The sequence below is a fragment of the Mya arenaria genome, chromosome 14 (genome assembly GCF_026914265.1).
Source record: "Mya arenaria isolate MELC-2E11 chromosome 14, ASM2691426v1".
In the NCBI taxonomy this organism is placed as follows: Eukaryota; Metazoa; Mollusca; class Bivalvia; order Myida; family Myidae; genus Mya; species Mya arenaria.
In genome coordinates this window covers 46,192,086-46,206,971 of record NC_069135.1, presented here as the reverse complement: position 1 = coordinate 46,206,971, position 14,886 = coordinate 46,192,086, and the positions used below count along the sequence as shown (strand labels likewise).

At 36.2% G+C, this 14,886-nt stretch overlaps 1 protein-coding gene and 1 long non-coding RNA gene across 2 annotated transcripts; both read left to right on the top strand.

Moving 5' to 3' along the window:
• The first annotated feature begins 4,613 nt into the window (after positions 1-4,613).
• Positions 4,614-6,998, top strand: LOC128218215 (uncharacterized). Its single transcript, XR_008258336.1, has 3 exons — positions 4,614-4,769; positions 5,051-5,194; positions 5,640-6,998. It is a non-coding gene; the product is annotated as an uncharacterized LOC128218215 (long non-coding RNA).
• A 4,361-nt stretch (positions 6,999-11,359) lies between these two features.
• On the top strand, positions 11,360-14,603 carry LOC128216178 (protein CLN8-like). Its single transcript, XM_052922754.1, has 2 exons — positions 11,360-12,050; positions 14,440-14,603. The coding sequence occupies exons 1-2, from the start codon at positions 11,360-11,362 to the stop codon at positions 14,601-14,603; spliced, it is 855 nt and encodes a 284-aa protein (XP_052778714.1).
• Positions 14,604-14,886: the final 283 nt, after the last annotated feature.

The window sequence follows — 14,886 nt, the reverse complement described above, 5'->3', positions numbered from 1 at the left end:
TATAAATAGGTAGCCGTAATTCAACTACGATTACGCAGAAACCGTGAATCACCTAAGATAGCGCGGAAGACGTGATTTACCCACGATAACGAGGAAGCCGTTTACCTACGATAACCCGGAAGCCGTGTTTCATCTACGATAACGAGAAAGCCGTGATTCACCTATGATAACGCTAGAGACGTCATTCACCTACAATAACGCGAAAGCCGTGATTCACCTGTGATAATATAGAAGGCGTGTTTTACCTACAATAACGCGGAAGCCGTGATTCACCTACGATAATGCAGAAGCCTTGACTCCCATACGATAACGAGAAAGCCTTGATTCACCTTCGATAACGCGGAAGCCGTGAATGACCTAAGTTAACGCAGAAGACGTGATTCGCCTACGATAACGAAGAAGCCGTGATTCACCTACGATAGCGTAGAAGCCATGATTAACCTCTGATAAGGAGGAAGCCGTGATTTACCTACGATAACAAGGAAGCCATGATTCACCTACGATAGGGAGGAAGCCGTGATTCACTTACGATAACGAGGAAGCCATGATTCACCTGCGATAACGAGAAAGCCGTGCTTCCCCAGGGTTCTTACCAAAGTATTGCACGAAAAGCTTCCGATTCAGGCTCAGCGGTTATGGTTACCTTTTGCATGGTAGGATTGTATACAGGTGTGGCCGGCGTTTTACAAAACTAGTTTATGTTATTAAGCCTGCTAGATATGACGTGAACTAAAATTCACAATTTTGGTTTCCAATTTTGAATCATAATGGACTTACGACATTTCTTTACAAATATCATTTCCGTTGTCCTGTAATGATACTTTTTCTACATTAGGCTAAGCAAATTTATTATTTAGGATCTCGGCCACTATATTTTATTTTATTTCCTTCATGTTTGTATTATTCCTTTCCAAAATTGAACTTTTATTCCAAATGATATTTCTTTCATGAAATGAATGTTTATCCATCCATTTGATCGATTTTAAAATGTTAAATTTATGTTCTAGGTTGGCTGTCATGGTGATACGTCCAAATTATTCATTGACCCTCTGTAAGGGACGGAGCCAACCCTGATACATTTCACCAAATGTTGACAAAAGATGGATAAATTCAATTGATGTAGTGCACTGTGAGGGAGCAAAAACAATCACGTGACCACAAATGCGAACGACCACGGAGAAATTGAGACAACAAAACGTATGTTTTTGATGTTTTCTTTATTATCTTGAATCGAATTAAAACAAGACCTAGCCCATGGTACGGCACATAATTTCCGATTTCATGTGGTATACTGTCTGATATTCTTGGTGTCGTAGTTTTTGAGAACATTCAATAACAAATTTGGAATCGAGGATGCAGACGACCACACATTTTGTATATCTTGCAAAAACAATGATACAACGGCTAGTTTCACCTGGTTCTTTATGAAAAACACTTATTAAAGCAAATATATACCATTTAGAGTACCTTTGCAAGGGGTATTGATGGTTTTGATGGCAATATTAAAATATCAAATTATGCGAACGACCACACTCGAAAATTTTAGGCGAACGACCACACTTTTTAAATTAAATTTGAATGGGGTGCGAATAAAGCCTCCGTGATCTCAATGCTTTTTTTTCTATTCGTAGGACATTTGTATCCGCACATGACGCACACACGTGTATAATCTTCTCGACAAATCCGACATGTCAACACCAGAATGTGACCGAGATTGTGCGGCATGCGTTTCGAGGCATTCGGCCATTATAAAGATGATTGTCAAGTAAGATGCTGATAGAGTCACTCTAGGATGTGTGTCTAGTATGAAAAGAAATACTAGGGCAATTTTCGGATGCCAAGATCAAACGCACATTTGATATGGCTAAAACCCACCCAAATCACATGACACCTATATCTCTAAGTCTGTCCATCGTTAAACTTGTTAAAACAACAATGTTTGTATTGTAAGATGAAGAAAACATACATTTAATTTATCAGGGGCACTGGGTGTCAGAAGGGAAAAGGCGAGGAGAAATGATTGAAAAACGTTAGTTACATCCTAAATGAGATTCCTAAACATTCAATGTTGACTATCGATATAATCATATGGAACTTCAAATGTTACTGGGTAGTTCATTTATAACCGGCGAATGACATGTGTAGTCATTACTCAATAACAAGTTGTTTTTTATTAAATATGTGTTGTGCCATTATTCTTTATTGACACGTCACTTATATGGCAATAGTCAGTGTTATTATATGGCAATAATAGCGAAGATTAATCAAATAAAACTGATATTTGATAACGTTTATTGTCTTTATTTTAAAAATACAAACGGATCACAGTAAACACAGAGTATAAATCACATCAACATGAAACAAAAAATGTCCGCATTTGTTTGTGAAACAATCGCATTTATAAGATCAGGCTGTTTACATGTAAAAAATAAACATACAAATGTAATCACAGAGCAAATCACAAAAAGTGAAATGAATCACCTACATTAATCTTTATTGCTAACCTATCGCCTCGAAATAGTACAAGAGTTTACTAATAAAGTTCTGGAAAAAAAACACAAAAATGAAATTAATAACAGTGCAATGATCTTTTATAATAAGAGCTGTCACAGAGACAGCGCGCTCAACTGTTCCGTCGCTTTTAAGTTTAGATTGCAAAGCTTTGGTATATATGCAAAACCTTAACCAGAATCTTTTAGTCGAATAATAAAGGGCCATAATTTACATTTTATGCAAACTGGAGCTATCTTACTTGATTAATTAAGTCTGTTGGATAGTTGGAAACGCCTGTCTGAAGTTTCAATGCAATACATATATTTTCTGAGATAATGACTTAAAGGTGCTTACATGCAAAACCTTAACCAAAGTTTGACGCTAGGGTGAGTAGGATAGCACTCGTTAGTCTTGGAATAGTCGAGCTAAAAACCCATCGCCTCAAACAAAAGCAGGAATTTACTAAAACAGTTCTGAAAATGCCTTCATGGTTATGTACATACGGCGATTAGATTTCAAAAACAAAATATTGTTAGAAAATACAATAAGTTTTCTAATAATGTATGTGTTGTTTCGTGCTGCCGCAGTGTTGAAATGTTCGAAAGGACCTTGCCACAATATCTGCAGACCTGAGGTTGTCGACTCTCCATCTAAAAGATAAACTATACACATTAAGAAATAAAGTATTTGAAGCTTTATTCGCACTCTTATCAAAATTAGATAAAAAAGTGTGGTCGTTCGCCTAAAATTCTCGAGTGTGGTCGTTCGCATAATTTAATATTGTACGATTTCTTTCAAAAACATCATTTCGCCTTGAAAATGTATTGTAAATGGTATATATTTACTGTTTATATAACTTTTTGTAAAGAACCATTGGAAATTAGCCGATTTATCATTGTATTTTGCAAGATAAACAAAATGTGTGGTCGTCTGCATCGCCGATTCCAAATTTGTTTTTGAATGTTCTCAAAAACTACAACAACAAGAATAACAGACGGTTTACCACATGAAAGCGGAAATAATAAGGCGTACCATGGGCTAGGTATTGTTTTAATTTGATTCAATTTAGTAAAGAAAATATACACAAACATACCTTTTGTTGTGTCAAGATCGCCGTGGTCGTACACATGTGTGGTGACGTCACAATTCTTTTTCCGATTTTTTTATTAGTAAATTCTTGTATTATTTTGAGTCGATAGGTTAGCATAAAAGATTATTGTAGGTGATTCATTTCACTTTTTGTGATTTGCTCTGTGATTATTTTTGTATGTTTAAGTTTTACATGTAAACATCCTGATCAGTATTACATGCTATATCAATCGTATAATTGTGATTGTTTCACAAACAAATGCGGACATTTCTGTTTCATATTGATGTAATTTATACTCTGTGTTTACTGTGATCCGTTTGTATTTTTAAAATAAAGACAATAAACGTTATAAAATATCAGTTTTATTTGATTATTCTTCACTATTATTGCCATATAATAACACTGATTATTGCCATATAAGTGAATAAAGGCACAGCACATATTAAATCAGAAACAACTTGTAATTGAGTAATGACTACACATGTCATTCGCCCGCTATAAATGAACTACCCAGTAGCATTAATAGAAGTTCCATATGATCATATCGATAGTTAACATTGAATGTTTAGGAATCCCATTTAGGATGTAACTAACGTTTTTCAATCATTTCTCCTCGCCATTTCCCTTCTGACACCCAGTGCCCCTCCCTTACAGAATGAATGCCTTTTTGTGAACAACTCGCGAACAATTTGTGAATATATTGTGAACACCAGTATTCGCAGGTATCATTCGCAGAATGTTCGCAGCTTATGCGAATAATCAGCGCACACCTAGGACTGCTATTCGCAATAAGTTCACAATAAAATACGGTTATAACTTGTGAATGTTAAAGTTAACATAATGTTCACAATTAGAACATATAAAATGTCAGTTTATCAAACGAAGGGGTTTCATTTCGCAGAATGTTCACATTTAAGTCGCAGAATGTTCACATAAAGAACTTTGTTACTGACTAGGAATAACATTTGTGGAAAACATAACTGTTACAGTGTATTTATATGCATCATATTGCTATCTTATTTCAGGACAGTATCCATGCTCCCTGTCCGACACCCTCCCATGTTGCAGTTAACATTTCCCTGCCAGTCTTCTTCCCCCATCATGCCCAACCGACTGGTCCAATACTGTTCAAAACTATATGGAAATGCCTCGTCATCGTAGTTTGGAGTATGTGCAGAGCACTCAGGTACATTTTAGTTATTTATAACTTAAGTTCACAAATTAATAACCGGCTAATTAAATTATTAACTGACAGTTTTTTTCAAGTAAGGAGAATATTTGTGGTTGCACACATGACAATCATGTGATGCGTAATCAGAAGGCATTTTGTGTAATACCGAATAATTAACTGGTTTCCATATTTTATTTTGAAATCATGCAATAGTTTAGATTAACAAAATAGCATGTATTATACATTATTATATTTTATACTATAAAATAAAGATGTACGTGTATCAAATGTTGCAGGATAACAAGCAGTTTATTTGCTTGATGAGACTGATTTGCCGGGGAAGGGAGCAGACACTGCTGTGAGCATGATGATCACTACTTCAAGTACCATGGTTTGGAGAAGAAAAGCCGAAATTGGCACTTTGGTCTTTGGAAAAGCAGGTAGATAATAAATTTTGCACATTTATCCCTATAGTAGAGTACTTTAATTTTGAAAATACTTACCTAACAGAATTGAGCCCTAGATTTTCAAGAGTATTCACTTAAGATGTTAGCCTTTTAATTGTTGTCAGTTACATGTCAAAAAAATAACCTTGACCATAACTCAATAACTGTTGAAATTGATAAAATGCAACTTTGCATACCTATTGCCAGAGGACGAATGTATATGTGAACTTTCATAAGTATGTTATTTCTATATTACATTTCAAATTTTCAACAATGATCAACAAGAATAAATGCTGTTTTAACTAGTCAAGAAACTCCTCACTTTGTCAAAATACTAGTATGATATCTAAATCTTTATATAAGCTTGTTTTTGTGTGCTTTATTGTGATGTCAAAATATGACTGAACTAGACATAATTTCTATCAATTCATACTTTCAGCAAACAGGCCTGGCTTTGTGCAGTGCAGGTTTGTTGCATCGGATATGGTGTAGTTTACCTTGATGAAAACCAGAGTAGTTGTGTTACCTGAACTCCTTTCCGAAATCTGCATCAAGGGGATGGATCGTGAATGGCAGTGGTATTAACATGACAAGATCAGATAATACAGCAGATTTGACATTTAAAAAGACAGTGTGCCCTTGACAGTCTCAACCAAAGCATTGAACAAACTGTACAACCTGTTAATTAACTTTTAGAGCTGTTTGTTTGGACTAGTATTTGTCAATCAGAAATAAGTATTAACGTTATTTCTCAGTATGAGAAAACTCCAGGAATTAGAAACTTACTGATATTTACTATAACTATGTAAACAAACCTCTTAGGGGTTTAGCCAGGTTAAAGAAAGACAGGGAGCCACAGAAAAGAGACAGGTTTCCATGTGTCAATAGAACACCCTTCATTTAGCTGTGAAGAATTTTAACATTTTGAATGTTACAGAAAATGTAAGGAACATTGTATAATGTTTAATTGAAGTACTATTAGGTTTCAAGTGCCAAATATGGAAAGCCTGTGTGTATTTATAATCATGTTAATATAAAGTTGTTATCAAAACAAAATCAATATTTGACTGTCTTAAGCTTTTAATTCTATGAAGGCAGGAGGTTGCCAATCTATTTCTTAGTTCTACCTTTTTCATAACTGTGGCCAGGGGTTTGCAGGCCCTTATAACACTTTAAAAAAAACCTGATAAAATTTCAATTTAACTTTGTTAACTTTGATATGGTAATCTAATCTTACTGCAGCTCATTTCTGCAATATTATGACTGAAACTGTATGTTATAACAATAAGTATGGTTACCTGTAAGTTACTTAAATGGAATTTTTTGACAAGTATATAAGACAAAATTATTGGAAAAAATAAGCAAAAATTGTTTGTTAAAAGGTATAATGCATGTATGTAGACAAAAACAAAATGAATAATTACTTTGTGTTTGAATAAACTGTATAATAATTGTTTTCACTTCTTACATTTGATATATACTCCAAAATGGCAATTTAGGATTTGACTCCAAAAGTTTTGCACACAGTATCACAATATATTTATATATATCACAGGTTATTCACATCTACTGATCTCCAATAGTTCACATTTATTGTTCGCATATTGTTAACATTTATTGGTTCATAGTTCGCGAATGGTTCACATGTACTATTCGCAAATTGTTTACATGTACTGTTCGCAAATTGTTTACATTTAATATTCGCAAGTTGTTACCATTTAATATTCGCGAATTGTTAACATTTAATATTCGCAAGTTGTTACCATTTAATATTCGCGAATTGTTAACATTTGATATTCGCAAGTTGTTAACATTTAATGATCTCCATTTGTACAATTTGTTTGCAATTTGAGTTCGCAGATAATCTAATTTGCATGTGAAAAGTGAACATTCTGTGAACATTGTGCGAATGAATTCTTAGAAGAAGATACATGTTCGCAGATAGTTCGCAAAATATTTACATATTATTCACAATAACTGTTCACATTTAATGCATTTTTTCTGTAAGGGCTTTTGGTAATGAATTTCGATCCAAACATACTGTACCACTCTTCTTACTTTTCGTCGAACGTATATCGAACATACGGTCCCTGAAATTGTGTGGATGAGATCAATTAAATGTATGTTTTCTTCATCGTACAATACAAAAATTGGTGTTTTAACAAGTTTAACGATTGACATACTTAGAGATATAGGTATCATGGGATTTGGGTGGGTTTTAACCCTATCAAATGTACGTTAGATCTTGGCATCCGAAAATTGCCCTTGGTACTTCTTTTCATTCTAGACACACATTCTAAAGTGACTTCTATCAGCATCTTACTTGACAATAATCTCCTTTACAATGGTCAAATGCCTCGAAACGCATACCGCACAATCTCGGTCACATTCTGGTGTTGACATGTCGGATTTGTCGAGAAGATTATACACGTGTGTGCGTCCTGTGCGGATACAAATGTCCTGCGAATAGAAAGAAACATTGAGATCACGAAGGCTTTATTCTCACCCCCTTCAAATTTAATTTAAAAAGTGTGATCGTTCGCCTAAAATTCTCGAGTGATCGTTCGCATAATTTGATATTTTAATATTGCCTTCAAAAACATCAATACCCCTTGCAAAGGTACTCTAAATGGTATATATTTGCTTAAATAGGTGTTTTTCGTAAAGAACCAGGTAAAACTAGCCGTTTTATCATTGTTTTTTGCAAGATATACAAAATGTGTGGTCGTCTGCATCCTCCATTCCAAATTTGTTATTGAATGTTCTCAAAAACTACGACACCAAGAATATCAGACAGTATACCACATGAAATCGGAAATTATGTTCCGTACCATAGGCTAGGTCATGTTTTAATTCGATTCAAGATAATAAAGAAAACGTCAAAAACATACGTTTTGTTGTCTCAATTTCTCCGTGGTCGTTCGCATTTGTGGTCACGTGATTGTTTTTGCTCCCCCACAGTGTAAATTATTGATGTAATGGATGCAATTGTATTTTTTTATATATGTTTGTATATTACATACGGAAAGTCATATTCTTGTTTACATAAATATAATCATATACCATTGTTGTTTGACAATGGCCTACGTACAACTTTGAATACATTATACATCGGAAATGTGTACACAAATGACAAAACTATCTGAGTTTTTCAAATATGTGTAGTTTTTTTTTCAAAAAGGAAACGTATTTAGGGCACTCTATTTCATCAGAATCTGAAAGTGAGTTACAATATAACCTGTTGTTGTTAAAAGATAACTGTTATAGAAAAAATGGTGTGTTTTTCACATAACTATTAGTGTAAAGCTGTGAAGACTTTTTACAAGCTTAATTCAGACCTAGTAAATTTCCTGATATAGCAACATGCCAGTATTTATCTTTGTTTGATAAATATATATATCTTACTTTAAACTATGGTTGTGAAGTTTTAGGTCTACATGATAGCATTACGTTAGAAAGAGTTTATTCAAAGTTCTGTAAAGAAAAACTGGGTGTTAAACACCACGGACTTAGAACAATTTTGTGTATATAGAACTTGGAAGAATTACTAATTATAGGATTGTAAATGTGATTAATTATTTTTGAAAGATTTCACAATGTGATGATATTGAATATGTTAAAGCTGTTTAAAAAAAATTGTACAGAGATTTAAAAATATTGCCAAATTGTTAGTCATGAGCAAAAGTTATTATAGATATATAACAATCACTAGGATTTTAAGTTCTTGGTTATTTCGAAGTGTTCGTGATTTTAATATATATTTATATGTGAACTGAAACCGAGACTAAATGAATATGTACAAAAATGATTTGCTAAGTTACAACCATTTTTGTGTGCTGATAATATAGTTAAATTTAGGAAAGCATTGACGAGACATAGACTTTCGTCACACAGGTAAGAAATTGAGGCCGGTGGATGGCACCAACCTACTCCTATATCTGAATATGAAAGGAAATGTCAAGTTTGCTATAAAATAGTAGATGATTTTCATTTCTTGTTTGAATGTACTTTATTAAGTTATTTTAGAAGACAATACATACATAAATACTATTTAGATAGACCAAATACAACCAAATTTGTTGAACTTTTACAAATACCAATAATACTATTCAAAGGAAATAAGCACTGTTTACCACTAAACTTTTTAATTTGGAGTCCCTGCTGTATTTATAATGATGTTAAATAACTCATTCAAATGATATCTGTAACCACTGTCACCTTCCTTTGGTTATATTATATTGTATGTGTACTGTCTATGTCTTATTTGTGTTTCGAATGTACCTTGTTGGTAAAGATAAGTATACGTGTATTAATATATATCGTGACCTACGATCGATTGATAGAAGTGCATTTAATTATATATTTTATGAATTCCATTGATGTATGTCCATGCGCCTATGGCCTTTATGCATTTGAATAAACTATGAAACTTTATTATCACAACTCGAGGCTTATGATTCCACTTAAGGTGTCTGGTTGGTGATATTTTCTTCTATGGCGTTAAAGCTATCAATTTCTCTCCCACCCCTCCCCAGATAAAAAGATTCAAATATTTGGTCACGCTGGAGATCCTTATCGTGATCATGGCTATAGATAAAAAATACCCGCAATGAACTACTTTTCTATTGTCATCACACACTTGCCTCCCCTGCTGAAGACCGTCGTCTGCAGCAGAATGGAAACATTGTCATATGGTATTATTTGAAAAGTGAAAACTTTGTAACCTTGTTTCCGCATAACACGCTAGGCTCGGGTTGGGATCAACCTTTTTACACGAAAAGCCATGCAAGATACAAATTATCATCTTACGAGGGAAGGTCATTTTCATGGTAGTCAAATTCGTTGTCAGTGCTTCTTATTATTTCCTGATTTCTTATGGATAAAGATATATTGACCATTTTCGAAGCATGGGATTTAACTAGAGCGTGGCCAATTTTATGATTTACCTTTAGGAATGGCGATATTGTTATTGAATTGTTATGGTTATTTGTCGTTTCTTGGCTGTTGAATTTCTTTCACTTTGGAACGTACATGAGACGGGTTTGGCTGAAGTGAATTTTGCCTTCCATTTTAGTGTATGTATTACTTCGTCCATTTAATTTATCCATCTTTCTAAACATTTGGTGAAACTGCAGAGGGATACTGAGTATTTGGAAGTCTGCTTTTGATGACCTTCAGGCAACATAAATTGAACATTTTCAAATCGATCAAACTGGTGTAAATTCATACCGTAAATAAGAGTTTTTGGTTGTATACATTCACAAAGAAGAGGGCAATAGAAACCATAAAATAGAATAAACTGAGCATGTTATGGTAAGTTTGTTAAGCATACCGACTTAACATTGTCAGCTTTTTTAAGATGAGAAGAAGTTTACGTTAACGACAACACATATCTCATTCACGTTTACAACAGCACTTCATGAAAATTCGCTATTTATTGAAAAAAACTAAAATAACATTTAACGAACAATTCATTTGATGAAAATAATGAGCAAAACTAACTTTTTAACGCATGTCTGATTTCTTAACAATAACAAATGACTAAGAAATATGTAAAAAACAAAGAATCACGGCGTACACAGCGTAGCATCGTTCTACAAAATTCCGTCGAGTTGAATTTTTGGCCAAGGATTACATCGTAATAATACAAGCAAATCTAAAATATTTTATACGTGTAGAATAAGAAAATATCATAGTATTTTATAGGCTAAGAAATGTTTACCTATCTTTTCTCTAAAAAAGTTGTTTAGGAATTACTGTCCATTCCTTGCTTGTTTACATCGGTTTTGAACCGTGGTGACACATGTCAGAACCCCGTTGAAGTCACGTGATTCCTCACCCTGATAAGTGGAATCCGGCATACTTAACCTCGCTATCCGGAATACCACCAAATATTGCCCGGAATCTAGGGTACAAAAAGGGGATGGGTGGTGTGGCTGCGGTGACACACTCATATATTGAACTATTTAAACCGTTAATATTGATGAAATAATTCTTTTAATAAACTGGCTTGTAAAATGAAGCTGAACTCGTGAGAACCAATAACAATTGTCATAAATGCAACTCTTACATCATACAACTATTATATATACAGGAAGGAGCTCTATCAGATCCCAGGAGTTTGCTCTTCCCGGCTTTCTAGCTCTCACTACGCCAAACATGGGTCTGGTAGACTACATTCACCCTTCTCTGGCCGCTGCCGAGTGGAGCCGTCCGTCAGTCAAAGCAGCCTACATCGCTGGTGCATTCCTGAGTTTCTGTTCGGTGTACGCTATATCCGCGTTGATGTCCACCGTCACCACGCAAACCTATCGGAAGCTGCAGACCAAGGAAGTGGTGTTTTGGAACTTAGCGGTGGTTCGTGGGGTGTACGGGCTGTTTTGTATCGTGTTCGGTACGTGGGCAATATTCATGGACACGGACCTTGTGGGAGATGTGGTTTTCGCCACCTCTCCGTCCAGCCATTTCGCCATGACTACAACCGTGGGTTTCTTCATATTTGAGTGCGGGATGATCTTGTGGTCAGACATTTACTTCCGCCAGTTTAATTTCCTGCTCAACCTGCACCACTGGATCTCGCTGCTAGCCTACTCACTGCTAATATACATGGGTAGCACCCACTTCTATGGGACGCGCGGTCTCATCCTCGAGATGTCGACGCCATTCAGCTGCCTGTGCTGGACGTTTCTCAAGGCGGACATGGCACACACGCTTCTCTGGAAGGCCAACCTTTTCCTTCTTGTCCATACGTTTCACCTCCGGTCTGTGGCGGAGTGCGCAATATGGTACTGGACTTACCAGCACTTGAACCGAATATGGGCCGCCATGACACACATGATAGATACTTACTGTTCTATGGTAAAATTAACAGCACCTAGCCGTTTGTTTTCGAAATAGTTTTCAGGAAGGTTAAGGTAATTCGCGTAGAGTTTTGTTTCCGCAAAAAGAATGCATAACCAGCATAACAATGAATAATAAACATAGCAACCTTTGTATTCATTCCAAAAGCGTTAACTTTTTTTATATTGCTTCAAACGCAAAACATACGCGATAGCGCCACCACTACTCGACAGCGCCACCATTAGGGCAACATCGCGACCATTTTTATAAATATGTGCATTTTTCCTTTTTAAGAAGAGCTTATCAGTTTTGTTGTGTTCCGGCATAGGTACTTTACATAACAGTTATGTTTGCATGCGTGAGAATGTTCTTACGGGGTGTGTTAGCACCGAAATATACTTGCTATGCAATCAGATCTCAAAATATGCACAAGTCCGATTCGGGAGAAAAGCTCCTGGCACCACAGTTTGCACAATATTGAAACGAATAGTAACCAGCCTACAGTAGAAGTGTTCTAACACGGTACCACATTCTATGATTTTCGAAATATGTTCGTTAAATGAAATTATCAAATAAAATATAAATCATACTCACGTTTGTTCATGTAAACATAGGGCACAGCTCCACTACGGAAGGATCGACGGCTCTTTTTCTTTGCACCACCGTAAAGTGGTGGAGCTGGCGTTTAGAGGCCGTATATCGAAGACTTTGACGCCGTTATATTCGTTACTTGTACATCATGGTATTGGGACAAGATCGAAAACCAGGCATTTCTGCATTAAAGAACCTCTGTGCATTTTTAGATTTGCTAGTTTATTTTGACCTTAAAAACAGCTCCTGTTGGCCTGTGACACATCGTTGTATGGGGTTGGAGAGGTTTTGTCACACAAAATGGAGGACTGCTCCGAGGCCGATTACGCCTCTTCTAGGACCCTATCAGGTACAAAGAAAAGCTATTCAGTTCTTGAAAAAGGCACTAGCATTGATATTTGAAATGAATGTTTCACCAATATCTGTACGAAAACAAATTTGTGTTGCTTTCGGATCATTAAACGCGACTGGGTTTTCTGAAGGAAAACGAAAACATTCCGACATCTGCAGCCAGAAGAAAACAGCAAGGTTGGCAGGTTACAAGTATATGTTGCAGTACAAGTTAGGATCAAGCATTGGCAATGTTGATGATATAAGTAGATTGTGTTTCTGCAAAACCATGGCCAGAGCAATGTCCAAAAATGAATTTTAGACCTTATTTTTCTGTTTGCATGATGGACATCCAGAAACAAACAGGTCGAAATATATGAATGTTTGGTGGACTTTAATGAACACTGACATCATGTGAAACAATGTGAACGATGTCAGACAAACAGGATAATTCCCACAGAAGCGAAATTGCATCCGTGGGAATGATCGCAACGCCCTTGGATGAGACTGTATATTGACTATGAAGGTCAATTCTTGGGGAAACTGTTTTTGGTCACTACATGTATTGCAAAGGATCGTTGCTACATATGGGCTGTGCCAGCAACCGATCACAGACAATGGCATTGCATTCACTAGTTCAGAATTTGACGAGTTCGTGTAAAAGAATGGCATAAAGCACATTTGAGTTGCGACTTCCCACGCAGCGAGTAATGGTCAGGGAGAGCGAGCTGTAGTGTAAATCAAATGTGGTTTAAAAAGCAACAGTATATGGTAAAGGTGTTACACACATATCGACTCACACCGCAAACCACACTTGGCGTTAGCCCGAGTGAAACTACTTTACGGAAGAAAATTAAGTCAAGGTAAGATTTACAAATTTCTATTAAAACGTTCAAAATAAAAAGGTAAATATTAAACCTATCACAATGCACATGAAAACGACAATCTGGAGAAAATGTTTATGTTTTGGGAAAGCTTTAAAAAGTCACGGGCATGGGCAAAGTCAGGATAAGCCCGGTTTTGTACAGGCCTACTTAACGCTAGTTCTACCACTTATCATTGCTGAAGACGCCGATTGTCAGCAGAAGAGATGCCTGAACACTCACGTTCGTACGAAGGCATATGCCACTATCTGCCGGCCCAAGCTGAGAAGAAAAAAATAGGAAAAAGTCTCGAAGGGATTTCCCCAGCACACACCAGATAAACTAATAGCTTGCATCGACTAACGCCAGAAGGACTATGCTAAAGAAGCCTTTGTAATCGTGATACAAACTACTCGAATCCGGGGGCTTCTTGATTTCCACATGTTTGCCATCGAGGGCACCAAGAGTATAAGGCCACGTTTCACCTTCTCTTAAATTGGGCGGCCACTTCACGTCAGGCCTCTGGAGTATTGGGAATGGCCAGAACGTCATCATTATACTCCTGAAGCAGAGAAGAACACACTCCTGGGACGAAATGGCATACACTTTCCGCAGTAACACGGAAGTCATACGCCAAGGAGGCGTACGTGTCCCCAGAGGTCATGTACCTCAGCGTCATCGCAAGCTTTATGCCAGCAGGAAGAGCAGGAACCTTATGTCCCTTTTCTGAATGCGAGGCGTTAGACGCTGGAGTATGGCGTCAAACATTGTTGGCGTGATCCTCAAATACTTTTTCAAGGAGGAGGCATCTTCATCTCTCAGTTCTTGCATCAATGTATTTTACTCTCCATACTGGTGTCTCCTGTCGTCTGTGAGCCAGGGGCGGACCCACCATAGATGACGTCTTCTTCCTCTCTGTCTCAAATTCAATGTCAAGGCAATCACTGCATCCATTTCAGTTTGAATTTGAAACTGAAGTGCAAGGTGAAGGCCTTTTATTATAACTTGAGAATGTTCTCCTTTTTTTTAAGTATTACCAAACCCAGGATTCAAGATACATGT

Coding starts and splice junctions, on each gene's coding strand:
- LOC128216178 (XM_052922754.1), top strand. CDS start 11,360: ATGGGTCTGGTAGACTACATTCACCCTTCTCTGGCCGCTGCCGAGTGG. Junction 12,051..14,439: donor ACACATGATAGATACTTACT/GTTCTATGGTAA, acceptor CACTTTCCGCAG/TAACACGGAAGTCATACGCC.